Raw genomic sequence first — 16586 nt, 5'->3', positions numbered from 1 at the left:
CTCACTTTCCTTAAATCTTAACCTACCTCAATTATTTTATTTTAATCTAGATAAAATACTAAAAACAGTGTAAGGACTCCTCAATCTTGAAGGCCTGTGAAATTTTCTAAGAGCTGGATTTTCTCTGTAGTTAAAAAAAAAAAAAAACAACTCACTTTTCTTTCCTTGATTCAGATTTGTTGGCAGTATAACATGAAACTTCTTAGGAGGTGATTTACATCTCTTTCATTTTGATTTGCATGTTTCATTTAATATATTTTACCTTTTTTTGAGGTATCCATCTTTCATGTTTTCCCCTTCTCACAGGTATATTTCAGAGCTAAACAATGATTTCCAATCCCCCTATATTTTCTCTCACCTCTATCAGAAAGCACTGGGTGTTTAGATTTAGCTTTGAAAGTGTTGTTCTTTACTTTTTGACTTATAATAGATGTCTTCTGTGGCCATTTTCTATTTAGGAAAATGTTTAAAAAGAAACGGGTGATGTCATGTTGGGTACTTCCAACTTTTGTTATTTTTTCCATGATATTCTTCTGAATAGTTTGCAAATCTAAAATGGTACCCCTTTCTCCATGGAGCTTTTATCAACAGTACACCCTCTAAGAACAGTGTGCGTTCTGTCAGTGAACTGACACCCGTGTTGTGTCTAACTCCGGAATTGCCTCCTTGTTTTGAAAGGGCTGATCTGCCGAGCATTACCCAGGGGGAGCCCTCACTCTGACCTCAAAGAAAGGACTGTGCTGTCTGGTTCCATAATGCAGGGTAAACATTTTGCTCATTTGCTTTTATTCATTACTGCCTCACTGGCAAAGTAGTTTGAAATTAATGTGCAGTGTGTGATATCTGAAAAAGATATCTGTTTTTCAAGATACCTTCCCTTTTGAAATATTAGATATTTAAATCCTGATTATAGCCCTTCTTCTCTGAGTTACATCGTGTACTGGGAGATGATAGTTGCCTAATCTTTGAATATAGAGACACCTTCATTATGTAAGAACAATTCTGTGATTGTGATGAGCGCTGTATTAAATCTTGAACAACACTGCCCCCCCCCCAAAAGAATGGCCGATGAGTATTGATTTAAGGATCTTTTGTAAACCAAAAATTGATTAGAAACTGCAAGATGGCAAGGCATTCATTTTTTTATATTGCGGTAAATTCTGTGCAACAAAATTTACCATTTTAACAGTTTTTAAGTGTATAATTCAGTGGCATTAATTTAATAAGCATGTTTCTTGAATCCTTTTTTGAAGGCACACCAAGAGCGACAACTGAAAGTTTTGAAGATGGCCTTAAGTACCCCAAACAGATTAAAAGGGAGAGTCCGCCCATACGAGCGTTTGAAGGTGCCATTACCAAAGGAAAACCTTACGATGGCATCACCACCATCAAAGAGATGGGGCGCTCCATCCATGAGATCCCACGGCAAGATGTTTTAACTCAGGAAAGCCAGAAAACCCCAGAAGTGGTACAGAGCACGAGGCCCATGGTCGAGGGCTCCATCTCCCAGGTAGCCATTCCGCTTCAGACTGCAGTGGGACCTAAGGATTATCAGTAGTTCTTATAAGCATTATAAGTGTCAGGTCTCTTGGAAGGAAACATGAAGGTTTGTGTCTGCTTTACCCTTAGTTGTTCTGGTGTGGGAGAGTGTGCAGCTTCAGCTCAGTGGACCTGTGATGGAGACCCACACAGACAGCAGCCGTCGTTGCCGCGAGCCCGACGTGGCCTGCGGTGGAGAAGCGGCTGAGCTGTGGCTGCCTGTGACGCCTGTCTCTTTCCCTGTAGGGCACACCCGTCAAGTCTGACAGCAGTTCAGGCCAATCCGCCATCAAGCACAACGTCAAGTCCTTGGTCGCGGGGCCTAGCAGACTGCCCCGTGGGCTGCCTCCACTGGAAATTAGGCCAGAGAGCATAAAAGCGGTCGAACGGGGAAAATACGAGGACGTGAAAGCAGGCGAGCCTGTGCGTTCCCGGCACACGTCGGTGGTAAGCTCTGGCCCCTCGGTTCTCAGGTCAACGCTTCACGAAGCCCCCAAAGCACAGCTGAGCCCGGGGATTTACGAGGACACCAGCGCACGGCGGACGCCGGGGAGTTACGCCAGCACTGCGCCCAGAGGCTCGCCCATGATGAGCAGAGCTCCCGATGGTGTGTTCCTCCCGTGTCCTTGTCTGACGTCTGTGTTGTGCTGCCCACCTCCGCCAGCAGCACGCAGCCCAGTGTTGGCTCCAGGTGGTCGAAAGCGCCGTCGGTTGTGCTTGATGCTAGGGCTCTGGAAGGCTGGCTGCCACATTAAAATAGGCATAATTGTAGGTGAAATGCCTAATGTTTTAACTAAATGCAGAGTATGATGGAGTCCAGAAATGCTTGAGCAAGTAATGCTTAGAGTAGATTTTCAGCTAACCCGTGAGGTTTTCTGGAAGTCAGCCTGGACTCCTGGCTCCTGGGCGCCGCCTGCTGTGGGGCTGAACATTTAAGCTGTGGAGCTGGGCTGCTCAGGGTGAATCAGGGTTCTCCTTGCTGCACTAACTTGGACCCGTTCCTCAGGTTTTCTGTGCCATAGTTTCCTCATCTGTGAATTGGCGCTGTAATACTAAGGCTTATTACCTCATTGGATTGTTCTGAAGGTAGAATGAGGTGACAGGTTTAAAGAACTTGGAAAGAACAGTGCCTCGTGTGTAGGAAGGACTCAGTGACTGTGCGCTGTGGCTACAGTTGGTACTGCTGTGAGCGCCACGACCCCACACCTCCTCGGGGTTTATGCTGCTGGCAGGTAGATCGGCGAACTGAGAGGCATGGTTTTTACCAGGTGGTCCCTGAAGCAATCCAAGGCCCTTAAACATGCTTCCACTTGGCATTTTTGGCTGTACTGCGGTAATCATTTATCGCTGGGCTTCTGTGCAGGGTCCTGGGCTGCACTCTGCGTGAAGGGTGTGGGCGGTGGGAGGGGCGGCACGGAGGGAGGAGGAGAGGAAGCGCCTGTTTGGGGGCGTAGAGCGAGCCCAAACCTTGTTGGCTCTAGTTATGAAAGAGGAGAAGTGCCCTGCAGAGGGAAAGGCTCTACAAGTTAGAGCAAGTTGGGGTGTGAGGGGATGTACTAAACCAGCCTGATTTCTTGGTTTTGACAGGCAGGTTTGTGTGATCATAGCAAAGTTGACATTATCAAAATCTGAAGGATTGGGTGGTGCTGACGGTTGCACAACGTTGTGTGTGTATTACTGTCACTGAAGTGGACCCTTTGTAATGGCTAAAATTGAAAATTTTATGTTCCGTGTGTTTTACCACAATCATTAAAACGATAGAGGGTGGTGGCTGGTAGCACTGATGGGACGATCAAGCCTCTCTGGATACCGTCCTGTAGAAAAGAAGCAGCTGGGGCAGGGAGGAGACTGATGCTGGTAAGAAAGTCTCTGGACGTACAGAGTGAGGAAACACAGTGTAGCCTAGCAGGGGCTGGCAACGCAGGCGTGGAGAGTAAGCTGAGGTTTGATGCATGCAGGATCAAGAGAAATTAGAATACCAGGTTGCGGAGACAACGGAACAGTGTATAGTGGGGTTTAAAGAGGAGTGTCGAACGTCGTTTTCAGTCTTAACACTAGGTGGTAGACCCGGGCTGTGATCCAGAAGGGGGCAGTCTCCAAATCACAGAGGTGCCTGCCAGTTCTTCACATTTGCATATTCTGCAAGATTACTGTTACATGTTTAGTGGGAAGAGAAGATCAAAATACTATACGAATATGGTCTGTATTTGAGTGGTTGAGAAATAAACATTAACAACTTTGCTTAAGAATTTGTGGTGTTGGCCCCTTTATTTTTTCTTGCAGTTACGATTTCTTCTAGCAAGTCTACCAGTCATGAAAGGAAATCGACACTGACCCCTACCCAGAGGGAAAGCATCACAGCGAAGTCTCCAGTTCCTGGGGTAGACCCTGCAGTGAGCCACAGCCCTTTTGAGCCGCACCACAGGGGCGGTGCCCCAGGGGAGGTTTACCGGAGCCATCTGCCCACACATCTGGACCCAGCCATGCCGTTTCACCGGGCTCTGGATCCTGGTAAGCACCGTGTGTAGTAATGACTGAAAGCAAAGAAATAACATATCTGTGTGGCTTTCTAGACTTTCTGTTTATTAAGGTACAGTCCGCAGACAGTTGCATGGGTCATTAGTGTATATAGTTCAGTGAATTTTCACAAACTATACACCCCATGTAACCAGCTCTCAGATCAAGACACAAAATATTACCAGCACCCCTGAAAGAGCTAAAAATACTAGGTATGTGGAAAGCTCTCTTGTCTGATGGCATTTGGTTTAGCTGATTGGAAAAGTGGGTTAATGTGAAGAACTGTTTTTAAATGACACGTGCATACGTTATATGTTTCAATTTACAGCAGAGACATGCATTCACCAGTGTTCTGATCTCAGGTCAGGGGCCACTGATTAAACCTCACCACTGTCTTTCTTGTATAAATGATACATCTCCAGGTTTGGTTTTTTAAGTGAAGTTAGAATTTAAAGACACTTCAAAGCAATCTAAATACCGAATCCTTCTAGATTTTTTCCCAGTCTTTTAAAATTATCTAGTCCATACCTAATTCAGCTTCTATATTGAGTCTTTCCAAAGCAGTCAACTTAGTTTCTGGAGAAACCACTTTTTTTGTTCTTCTCTCATAGATTTACAGAGTTTTTCATTAAGTTACACAATTACAGTAGCAAGTACAGCTGGAAGGAACTTTTGAACAGACACCACTGACGTTGAGTAAACATGGCTTAGGTCAGTGTAGAAGCATGTAGGTTTTCTAGAGAGCAGCCTGCACTGGGCACGGTGATGCTAGGGGCACCGGGCAGTGGACTCTGCACAGGGAAAGGAGTCCCATCAGCAGGTTGGTGCAGAGTCTTTGCTGGGCTGTGATGATGTCAGTACCATCACGTTGTCGCTTGAGAACGTTCAGTTTCAGAGGAGCCCACACCTGGTTCTTCAGGGCCTGTCTCCAGAACCAAGGCAGAAGTTCCCACTCACACAGTCAGCTGACAGATTCAGCTGGGAGTTCTAGAGGAAGGGGACGCAGACACTCCCGAAAGCTTGTCGTTTGTTCTTCTAGGGAGAACATATATATATCTATATATCTATCTATCTATATATATATATATATATGATAGTTCCTTCAAGCTCTGAGACAGAAGCACATGTTTTTACTTTCATGTAGTGTTTATCATAGTCCTTTATTTCACTTGCTTGCCATTGTTGAGCTTGAGCTGGATGATCAATGTTTTGAGGATAGAGGCATTATCTTCTTTTATTTCTTCCAGTTTTATTGGGATAGAATTGACATACAGCACTAAGTTCCTTGTGTGTGTTCTGCTCATTTACCACACCTCCGGCTTCCTAGCATCTGTGTCACGCTCTAACCTAGGGTTAGAACAGCTACAGCCTCTGGCCAGATCCTGCTGCTGCCTGTTTGTGCAAATAAAGTTTTATTAGAACACAGCCACACCTGCCTGTTTATATTTTGTCTGGCTGCTCTCACACTGTAATGGCAGAGTTGAGTTGGTACGACGGAATGGTCCACAGAGCCTCAGATGCTGACCACCTGGCCCTTTGCTGGCTAATCTCTGCTTTAAACAGACACGCTAATTAAATGCTTGTAGACTAATCATTCTTACCCCCAGAAAAGTAAAGTTACTGTCTGTTACAAAGTGTTTTCACACATATTTCCGTTTAGTTGTATTAGATGATCGGTACTATAAAAAATTATTTTCAGACACAGCTTTTGGAGACTTCAGGTGAAAAATCTAATAAAGTTCCATGTCAAAGATTGAAAATGAAACTACTGGAGAATTTTTTTTAGCTGCTGTTCTAGTGGTAAAAAGGTTCATACTCTTGTTTTGTCTAGTCTGTCTTCCCCCTTTCCATTACGTCTGACATTAGAATATTTATATTCACGTTGCTGGTATGTCAAGGTCTAAAAGGAATCCACCCAAATCCTGTGTTCCCCGACCCCCGGCCCCATGGCAGCTAGAAGTTGATTGTGCACGTAGCTCAGCAGGTGGCTTCTTCCTTATTTTTTCTGCGGGTGGCGTTTGGCAGATGAGCCCGCCCAGACTAACTACGCCTGTCCCCCCCCAGCAGCTGCCGCTTACCTGTTCCAGAGGCAGCTGTCCCCACCCCCAGGCTACCCAAGTCAGTACCAGCTCTACGCGATGGAGAACACGCGGCAGACCATCCTCAACGACTACATCACCTCGCAGCAGATGCAAGTGGGCCTGCGCCCGGACGTGGCCAGAGGGCTGTCCCCCCGCGAGCAGCAGCTGGGTCTTCCGTACCCAGCAACCAGGGGTGTGTGCCTTTGCAGACTCGAGCACGTGCGCCCAGGGTGTCCTAGGCACTCTGATAAATGCTCGGTGGGTGGATGATGGAAAGAAAGAAAAGGCCATTCCTTCTCTCCATAGCCATTAGCCCAGGAAGGCCAACAAAGTGATCCATCGGGATGGGCTGTTTTGGCAACACTGGTATATTGAAACCAGACCAGTGTGCGCGGGCTTTGAAGCCATGGTCTCACCAGTCTCCCTCCCTCTTTCCTCTCTCCACGTCCTTGGGTGCTGGTGTGGGGTGCAGTACTTCATACCCTTCTCTAGATGGAGATGGTCTTACTGTTTGCAAATTGTCATTGGGTTTTAGAGATAAACAAAATTAAAAAGCCAGGTATAGTTCTGTATCTTTAGAATAACAAATAAAACATAATTTTGTTGTATTTCTTTTGAATAGGAATCATTGACCTGACCAATATGCCCCCAGCAATTTTAGTGCCTCATCCAGGGGGAACAAGCACTCCCCCCATGGACAGAATCACTTACATTCCTGGAACACAGGTCACCTTCCCTCCGCGGCCGTACAACTCTGCGTCCATGTCTCCAGGTGGGTCTGCGCTCACCCCTTGCTGGTGTGAGCAACGTGCTCATGTGCTGGCAGCAGAGCCCTTGGAGGTGTTTGGGTTCCTTTTCCTGCATTTGGTCTGCAGTTTTCCATTTAATATTAGTTATCGTTCCTCTGCGCCGTCTGTCCCTAGATACTCGGGAGGGATCTTGGGAGCTTGTGTTACGCTCCGAAGTCACTCGAGACTCTTAATAAAACACACTTCCTACAGCTCAGCTTTGGAACTTCCTGAAAATCTTTCAGTCACTTGAGAGTGTAAAACTTGTCTGACGCACCTGTACGTTGACGTTTTGTCCTCAAGTTGCAGGTTTGTGTGTTTTCCAGGACACTCAACACACCTCGCGGCTGCGGCAAACGCTGAAAGAGAGCGGGAGCGGGAGAAGGAGCGGGAGCGCCTCACCGCAGCCCCCTCGGACCTCTGCCTGCGGCCAGGTGGGTGGGAGGCCTCGTGCTCGTGTGGCAGCGGGTGCCGGGGCGACCTCGCAACCGAGAGTTACCAGGCAGAAGGCGGTGGTGGCGCTTAAGTGGAGGTGCTGTGCGGGCTGGAGTGGCGCAGAGGGAGTGGAGTTTCCACGATGACGGTGTCGTGGGCATTTGGCTTCAGCAGTTGGGTCTGCAGAGACTGGGCACAGGGCTCACTGAAGCCCAAAGTCGCCCGGGCGAAGGCTCACAGGAGACCAGTGAAGATGGGTGTCTTGTGGAGCTGGCGGTGAAGGAAGAGTGGACAGCATGGTTAGCAGGCTGTGTGACGGTGTGAATTACGGTCCAGTGCAGGAGGCAGGTGGCGTGATCAGAGGGGCATTTGCACGGGAGCAGCTTGAGATGGGTTAGAACCCAGGAGGCGGGTGTGGGCTGGTGCCAGGAGGACAGTGAGACCATGTGTGTCGTCCCTGTGTCTCCTGAGATAGGTTGACACTGGGAATGGCCAGAAAGGAGGTGCTTGGATGAATATTGTTAAGGTGAATCAAAAGGACCTCACAATAACGGGATAATGGGGGTTGAGGAAGAGGTGGGAAAAAAGATTGGTCTGCACTTCAGATAGAGCTGGATTAGTTGAAAGCAAAGTGATAGTGATTGTTTTGGCCGTAGCTAATCTGACGTGTCTTTGGAAGATGTGTTCTTATCCGTGGCGTAGTTGTCATTTTATATTCTGTGAACTCAAACCATTGGTCATGTCCATGTGGTCAGATACTCAGAGCAGTACTAAGGAGAACAGACGGCACGGAGATGGTGACTGACAGTGGAGAGTCTGGCTTGAACAAGATATCGGGGGGCAGGTATGCACGGAGGAGCAGGTCTGTCCCGAGATGTTTCTGGGAGGGCTGCTAGAGGTGGGGGCAGAGAGGGCCAGAGACCCGCCTGAGAGGTTGGTGCGGAACCAGAGGGTGTCACATTCCCGTGGCCACAGCCAACAGACCCCCTGGACTGAGGAGGGGGCCGAGGCCAGCGGTCACCTCCGACTTCCTCATACCATTCCTGGGGCTTTACCTCCAACAAGTCAATGGTTGCAAAGCCAGGTACGTTTAGATGTAACCTGTTGTCTGTATATAATTCAGAGAATCACTAAGTGTGTGACCATAGGAGATGCTTTAATGAATCATGAGGTAGCACCATAATATTGATTATATGTTGATTGTATAGAAACCACGGGAATTGATTTAATTAAAGAAAGCCAAGTAGAACTCATATATAATTTTTTTAGGAACCGTATCTTAAAAATGCTTGTGATCCCACTGATGAATAACATGCATATTTAAGTCAGTAAAGTACCATTTTTCTCCATCAGACATTTGAAAGGTCGATAAATATCCTGTGTTGAGGTGTGTGAAGAAACACTGATTCTTACACATTGTCAATGGCAGTGTAAATAGGGATAGCTTCTTCAGAGATGTAAAAACGGAAATAGTAACCCCACTTCTAGGAATGTGCCCTGCAGGGCACTTAGTACCGGTGTGAGGTCAGAAGGGAGAAAATTGCTCAGAAGGCTGTGCTAGGCACCTGCTCTGAAGTGAAGACAGGGGTGTTTGCTAGAGCTGCTGGCTCAAGTGGGAAAGTCAGGGTGAGGCCGAGAACCCCAGGAGGTGGGGGGGGGAGGGTGAAGAGGGGGAACCTGAGACCCTGTGAGTGAAGGAGCTTTGCTGTGGAAGAGCCTCAGCCAAGCGGAGGGAGCTGCAGAGCTGCGGGTGGGCGGGCAGTCTCAGGCCCTGCTGCAGCGGATGTGCATTATTTGCATTATGATACTTAGATAGTTGTTGCAAACTTGATTTTGGAAATGAGAAACACGCCAGAGTTTGAGGAAAAATCTGAGAAACGAACTTATCTGAGTTGTATTAGTGCTTCATTATTGGTGTTATTTTTATTTCTCTTTGGATTCAAGATAGAAACTTGTCACCAAAATGGAAATGACAGTAAATGGTAGCTGATGATTTTGTTTCAAGTTACCAGTGTGGTTTTATTGCATCTTTATTGGAAAACTCTTACAGAATTTATTTCTAGAAAGGCCAGAAAGCAGAGTAGCAAGTTTCTTCCCTTCTTTTCCTTTCTCCTATTTAGGAATATTAGGAAGGCAGCGATTCCCCAGTGATGCCGTCCTGCCTCTTCCTTATGGCTTGTTTCTTTGTCCCTCTGCCCTGCAGGCTCAGAACAGCCCGGCCGGCCCAGCAGCCACGGCTATGTTCGCTCCCCGTCTCCTTCAGTCAGAGCTCAGGAGACCCTGCTGCAGCAGAGACCCAGCGTTTTCCAGGGAACCAACGGAACCAGCGTGATCACACCTTTGGACCCGAGCGCACAGCTACGGATCATGTAGGTCTCTGTGTACACTTGGATCAGAAATCCCTGTCTTCTGCACACACGCCTTTAAATCTGTGACTGCAGTAGTCTAAGGAGGGTGATGTTTCCTCCTGCTGCGCACTCTGTTTGTTGCAGTCCGTCCGTCCCCCCCCTCCCCCCGCCCGCCCTGCCCCACCACACACACACACACACACCCCTCCCTCCCTTCCTCCCCGCCCCCCCCACCCCTCCGTCCCTTCCTCCCCCACCCCCTGCCCCCGGGAGAGTCTCCCCTTCACAGACTTCTGGTTTGGTTTTATTTTCAGGCCGCTGCCTGCTGGGGGCCCTTCCATCAGCCAGGGCCTGCCGGCCTCCCGTTACAATACTGCTGCGGACGCCCTGGCTGCTCTTGTGGACGCCGCAGCGTCTGCTCCCCAGATGGACGTGTCCAAAACAAAAGAGAGTAAGCATGAAGCTGCCAGGTTAGAAGAAAATTTGAGGAGCAGGTCAGCAGCAGTTAGTGAGCAGCAGCTAGAGCAGAAAAGCCTGGAGGCGGAGAAGAGACCCGGTCAGTGTCTGTACACTTCTTCAGCCCTGCCGAGTGGCAAGCCCCAGCCTCATTCTGCAGTAGTTTACTCTGAGGCTGGGAAAGAGAAAGGGCCTCCTCCAAAATCCAGATATGAGGAAGAGCTAAGGACCCGAGGGAAGACTACCATTACCGCAGCTAACTTCATAGACGTGATCATCACCCGGCAAATTGCCTCGGACAAGGATGCAAGGGAACGTGGCTCCCAGAGTTCAGACTCTTCCGGTAGCTGTATGTATCTCAACCCGACCTCGCACTGTGGTACCGAGTACGGAATTACTTGATTCTTTAGGGAAAGCAGAACCATACGGTGTAAAGAAATTCTAATCTTGGCAGTAAATGTAATGGAAAGGTTTTGTGGGTTAGGGGTGCAAAGTGTCTCTTCTGTTATGACTCTTTAAATATCAGAGTGTCTTAAGTGTACCTGTCAAGGTGTTTTCCATGAGAAGCCATGCCCTTTGTGGAGATAAGGTTGGAAGGGAGATAGAGGCGGAGTTCACTAACATCTTCAGGCTCTGGAAGGTGATGGATGCGTCATCAAGCGCAGCGCTACCGAGGCCTCACTCCTCAAGAAACGTTTCCTAGGATGTGATTCAGTATTTAGGCCGATACCCCAAAGCCTCTAGTGTTCTTTTTCTAAGATACAGATTTTTTAAAAAGCGGGACCACTTTGTTGGTAATTATTATTATTGGTAATTGGCATTTCTCGCAAGTTGGATTTTGACCAAGTCTGGTTAGTCACTTTGATATCTACCCTGTTAAGTGTAAGAATTCACAAATCTACAGTAAAATGCTAGAAAAGTTACTTTAAATTTATTTTTAACTACAGCCTAAATTCTGTATAGAATTCCTGAAGGAACAGGCCAGTATTTAAACGAGTATCCATTAATACTGAAGTAATTTAACCATACGTAGTAACCTCTCATTTCCAGTAATGAACTGAGTAGAGTCGGAGACAATGACCTGTGGGCCCTGTGCACCGGCATGCAACGCATTGTTCTGTTTAGTTTAGTTAGTTCCACGCCTAGTCGTAACCTATTTGGGTAAATAACCCCATTGCTGAGGTTTTTGGAGACAAGTGGGGGTGGGGGGCAGCTTGGTAGCCTGTTGTGTAAATGAAAGACATCCTTTAGCCTGGACTGTGAAAATCAGCCCAATAGGTATTATCCATGCAGAAAATTTGGAAGATCCCTAGTTCTATGACTAGGCCTTTTGGAGGGAAGTCACCAGCACACATCTGGTGACCCAACCTGGGGCCTGTCGAATGCTCGCTAATCACCCGACAACACTTCTTTTCAGTTCGCGTCACAGAACGTCTGAGAGCAGAGAGTCTGGCTGCTTTTCTGAGTGTTTATCTTTTCATCACTGAGTCAGTTCCTTGCGTGAAGCCCACAGGCTCTTCACAGTTACCAGCGTGCCTTCCGGTTTTTCCTCTCCAGAGCCTCCCCACCCCCTCCTCAGGCATCAAGAACAGTGTGCTCCAGAGTAGCGCCAGGCCTCCCGTGGCCGTGCACTGGATGTGGGGAGCAGATTAGAAGGGTGCTGGCACACGAACAGTGATGAATACCCACTGCAAAGTAGGATCAATTACTTTGAATATAGTGACTTATTTTAGTTCTCCAAAGATAATTTCCACCCCGGTTAACAGGTTTCTGTCCTGAGCATACTAGACCCAGGTTACTCTAGCTTCCGTAGCCTGGTGGGGGGCAGGAGAGGGCTGTTGAGATGAGGTTGGAGGAGTGGGTGGTGGTCTAGTAGCAGAGTTCATTCCCACCTTCTGCCTGTGTTCAGGACCCATCACCGCCTGACCACGCTTGCTGCTCTGGCCAGGGTCATACACCCTTTGGGCCTCTGACCGTTTCCTCAGGTGCTTCAGTGCACCCAAAGGTGCACACAGCGCTCGCGAGTCAGAAGGTTCCTGAGCAGGAGGTCACAGCCCCCCGACGCCCCCGTTCTCGGCTCTCAGGCCATGGCAGGACTGAGAAAAGTACCTGGACCCCTACTGCGTAGACCCCCGGTTTCCTTGGGAACCGCATTGTAGAAGGGCCCTTCCCTGGCATGTGCATCCTCCCTTTCTCCTAACCCAGCGGAGTGACTTTGCTTCCCTGCAGACATTCCCTACCATTTGTTTATCTTCACAGTGTAACGTGGTGCTAAAAAGTGGGAGAAATTTTTGTCAGCAGTACTCAGTGACTTGGGAAAATCATTATGTGATGTTACTTAATCTACAGCTTTAAAGTCGTCCTGGTAAAGAAGAGCTGACTGTCCCACAGAATGGAAACGACTGGAAACAGTGGACTGTTGACATCTACTCTCTCATTGGTTTAATCCCTTCTGATGAGTTTCCTGGTGATTTTCTCTTCCAGCCCCCAGGAGAACGTCAAGCTCTGTTTCTGTTCTGCCTCACCTAAAGGTCTTAGAGCCCACAGACTTTCAGGAAACTCCGTACCCTGCCAGGATTAGGAGTCCAAGGAAGCGCCTACTGACCTTTGACACCATGCATTGACCTTGTTGTGTTTTTTTTTTGTTTTCCATTGACCTGAGGTGCCATTGAACATTTCTCAGAGTAAAAACCGAAAATTTGCAAATAGGTTTGAAGAGCTTGGACTTCCGAGTCTTTTTTTAGGATTAGTTTTAAAATAGATTCTTTTCTTTTCTTCAAGTATCTTCTCACCGGTATGAAACACCTGGCGATGCCATTGAGGTGATAAGCCCTGCCAGCTCCCCCGCGCCGCCCCCCGAGAGGCTGCAGGCCTACCAGCCGGAGGTCGTGAAGGCGAGCCAGGCAGAAAGTGGGTCTTTGCGTGTTTTCACACTTCCTTCTCCTTGCCTGTCCAGAGCACGTTAAGAAGTAGCTCGTTTTGTTTGAGAGTAATCTTGTATGAGTCTAGAAACATGTAAAACTTTTAAAACTGCTCTAATGGAAAACAGTTTTTAAGCCATTATTGATGACTTTTTTGTGTATATTTTAATGATAACAGTTGATATTAGTTTTGGTTGCTAGTCTTCTGATTTCTCTCAGTGAATAAATATTTTTTCTTCAAAATTAAGATACGAATTCCCTTCCATGTGTTTCTCTGCGTTATGTTTAATCTTTGCTCATGAGTGAAAGGCGGGCATCCCTGGAGTAAGACATCTGTCTGTCCCCGTTAGACGAAGCCTGCAGGCAGTACGAAGGACCGCTGCACCACTATCGGCCGCAGCCGGAGTCGCCCTCCCCGCAGCCGCCGCCGCCCCCATCGTCACAGGCCGAGGGGGTGGGGCAGGTGCCCAGGACACACCGACTCATCACACTTGCTGATCACATCTGTGTAAGTTTCTCACTCTTCTTACTAGTTTTCTTTTTTTTTTTAAAGAAAGATCATGTAGGAGGCACATTTCACGTAGAATCACAATAAAGTTGTCTAGATTTTTTACGCTACAGTTTCTTGAAAGTACTCAATGGCTCTAACTAATTCCTTCTTCTCTCACGCACAGCAAATTATCACGCAAGATTTTGCTAGAAATCAAGTTCCGTCACAGCCTCCCCAGCAGCCTCCCACTTCTACATTCCAAAATTCACCGTCTGCTTTGGTGTCTACACCCGTGAGGACTAAAACATCAAACCGTTATAGCCCAGAATCCCAGTCTCAGTCTCTTCACCATCAAAGACCAGGTTCAAGGGTCTCTCCAGAAAATCTTGTGGACAAATCCAGGGGAAGGTATGGTCTTTATTTTAAGCCATATGTAAATTTCCCAACAGTAAAACAGTTTGTATCTCCAAGTTAGGAGATTCATTTCTTATACCTAAAGTTATTTTACCTTCATTCCCTGGAAAGTGTAAATGAGGGTTTTTCCTCTGTATATTATTCTTGGAATGTCTACTGGGCAGTTTGGTCCTATACCTTTTTGTTATGTATTCACAAGTTGATTGCTCTACTCTGTGGGTTTGCAAAGACAGGAAGAATGTGTGGTTTGGTGGTAATGTTGGGACACTTGGCCTGGTTCTTCAGAATCCTAAGAGTGTTCAGATGTTTAGGAAGCTGACATTAAACAATGAAAGTGAGGCCAAGAGAGGCACCACGAGAGGAAACACGTTTATATGCAGGGCCGCTTGGTACAGAGCATGTCTTCTCCCCCAGTGCTCTGCATTTGGAAGTTTAAAAAATGGACGCAGGGCTGTTCATTCAAGGTAGTAGACTAACTGTTGGGGCATGTGAGTTGATATAGAGCAGCATGAACGTTCATGAAGTTCATAAAAATACTGAGAACAAGACTGGGGTGTCAGGTCAGAGATTCTGCAGAGATCTGGAAGACACACAGCGGGGTAGATGACCCAGAGCAGCGGAAGCCACAATTCAGTTTGCAGCAGAGGTGGTTCTCCAGTCTGCCTTCCGACCCCCCAAGTTAGCAGAGAACATAGGGAGGAAGAATAACTTATTTAAGAAGCTGAATGTGCTCATTTGGGAAAAAAACCCAACTTTATTGTGGGACTTTTTGAACACACAGAAGTAGAGAGGACAGAGTAAGATGCTACCGTGCATCATCGCCCACCTTCAAGATCGTCAGCACAGGACCAGTTTGTTTCATTTCATCCCCACTTGCCCTACCCTCAGACCGTGTTGTTTTGAAACAAATCTCAAATGACATAATCATTTCAAGAAGCGGGATGATCTTAAGGATAAGATGAAAACCCATTCTCTTTTAACAAAGACCAAAAAAACAAAGAAGAGAACTTGTTATCAAAGAAGAACAGAAAGCTATAGCAGAGTCATTCATGGTACATTCTTGATACGAAGTACTACATAGATTTTGAGCAGTTAATGGCATTTTTGAAAAAATCCTTTTGACTTTTTCACTTGTAATTTCTGCATCACTACACCTGTACATTTTTTTTTTATTTTTTATTTTATTTTTTTGCGGAACGCGGGCCTCTCACTGCTGTGGCCTCTCCTGCTGCGGAGCACAGGCTCCGGACGCGCAGGCTCAGCGGCCATGGCTCACGGGCCCAGCTGCTCTGCGGCATGTGGGATCTTCTCGGGCCGGGGCACGAACCCGTGTCCCCTGCATCAGCAGGCGGACTCCCAACCACTGCGCCACCAGGGAAGCCCTACACCTGTACATTTGAATGAGGAACGTTACATTTCTTTCATTGGTTTTACAGTTTAAAATGTTTACAAAATCCATAGTGTTGTAAAACACCATTAACTGATTTTTCAGTCAATGAGCAAAACACAGAGGAGTTTTTCTAGAGTTTAGAACAGAATGTAAATGCTGTAAATCACATAAAAATGGCTGAGTATGCTACATGTATAGTTAAAATAGACAAACTACAGATTAAAATAAAATGGGCAACAACATAGAGAAGGTAGTCAAGCTCTTCATCTTTCATGGAAGGAAACTGATAAGGTACTGTTTCAAGTTCTGATACATCAAGAAAGGTATAAGATTGATTATTTAGATGATTTAGAGGTGCCCACCGAAGAACTAAAAGAAAAATGGTCAAAAATGGCCACCTCTAAGAATTGGATGGGATGAGATTGGGGAAAGAAATGACAAATAATACATATATAATTATACTTATCTATAATAGTAATAAAAGCAGATATTAAAGGTCACAGATGGCTTTTAATATGTACAGTTACTAAACCAAAAACTTTTTTGGGCCCAAACAGTGTTTATCTCACACCATCCTCACAACATGACGTCCAGAGGAAGAATGTTAAGTTGCAGGTGGCAGTGTGGCGCCCAAGTCCTTTGTCTTTTAACTTAATGGGGAAGCAACCTGGTAGGTCCTGGCTCGAAATCAGCAACAAGACCCTGGAGGGCTCAGCGGAGTAGCTGGCCAGGGGCACGAGGGGTCCGGTGCTGGGCAGTGACCTCCCCACAGAGCCCGGGCTGCGGCCCGTCCCCGGCACCGTCTGTCATGCGACTCCGTGTGCCTGGACGAAGCAACAGTAACAGACTTTTTCAAAATAACTGGGTACAGAGTGAGTATACGAGGCCACTTTTTCCTTATACGTATTGCCAACTTTTGGTCCTTGAAATGACTGAAGTAACAAGGTAACCAGTTCCTGTTCAGGGTAAGCCGCAGGTGAGCCCTGGGAAGACTGTCTAATGTTTTGTATGTTCCAGTATCAGGCCTGGAAAGTCCCCAGAGAGGAGTCACGTCTCTAGCGAGCCCTACGAGCCCATCTCCCCACCCCAGGTTCCGGTCGTGCACGAGAAACAGGACAGCGTGCTGCTCCTGGCCCAGCGCGGATCCGAGCCCGCAGAGCAGAGGTGCCTGTGTGCGCGCTGCATGCCTTTCGTTTTCCTGAAGTCA

At 47.2% G+C, this 16586-nt stretch overlaps 1 protein-coding gene across 24 annotated transcripts in view; it reads left to right on the top strand.

The window, feature by feature from the left end:
- Positions 1-16586, top strand: part of NCOR1 (nuclear receptor corepressor 1) — a 143207-nt gene that overhangs the window by 117291 nt on the left and 9330 nt on the right. For 18 of the 24 annotated variants that reach the window (XM_089900272.1, XM_089900270.1, XM_089900280.1 and 15 more), the window contains 13 exons: positions 679-762; positions 1254-1510; positions 1786-2146; positions 3823-4050; positions 6121-6330; positions 6760-6909; positions 7252-7359; positions 9564-9729; positions 10023-10513; positions 12946-13074; positions 13436-13593; positions 13760-13983; positions 16397-16543. In XM_089900272.1, coding sequence (XP_089756398.1) covers positions 679-762; positions 1254-1510; positions 1786-2146; positions 3823-4050; positions 6121-6330; positions 6760-6909; positions 7252-7359; positions 9564-9729; positions 10023-10513; positions 12946-13074; positions 13436-13593; positions 13760-13983; positions 16397-16543 — 2713 coding nt within the window. The remainder of the gene's footprint in view (positions 1-678; positions 763-1253; positions 1511-1785; positions 2147-3822; positions 4051-6120; positions 6331-6759; positions 6910-7251; positions 7360-9563; positions 9730-10022; positions 10514-12945; positions 13075-13435; positions 13594-13759; positions 13984-16396; positions 16544-16586) is intronic. The other 6 variants (XM_022560907.3, XM_089900275.1, XM_022560914.3 and 3 more) reach the window with 4 other exon arrangements.

Source organism: Delphinapterus leucas, chromosome 19, assembly GCF_059928025.1.
Source record: "Delphinapterus leucas isolate spDelLeu-1000000601 "Yukka" chromosome 19, BTC_Dleu_Yukka2, whole genome shotgun sequence".
In the NCBI taxonomy this organism is placed as follows: domain Eukaryota; kingdom Metazoa; phylum Chordata; class Mammalia; order Artiodactyla; family Monodontidae; genus Delphinapterus; species Delphinapterus leucas.
Note: the sequence above shows the minus strand (reverse complement) of the source record. Positions and strands in the feature narration are given on the sequence as shown.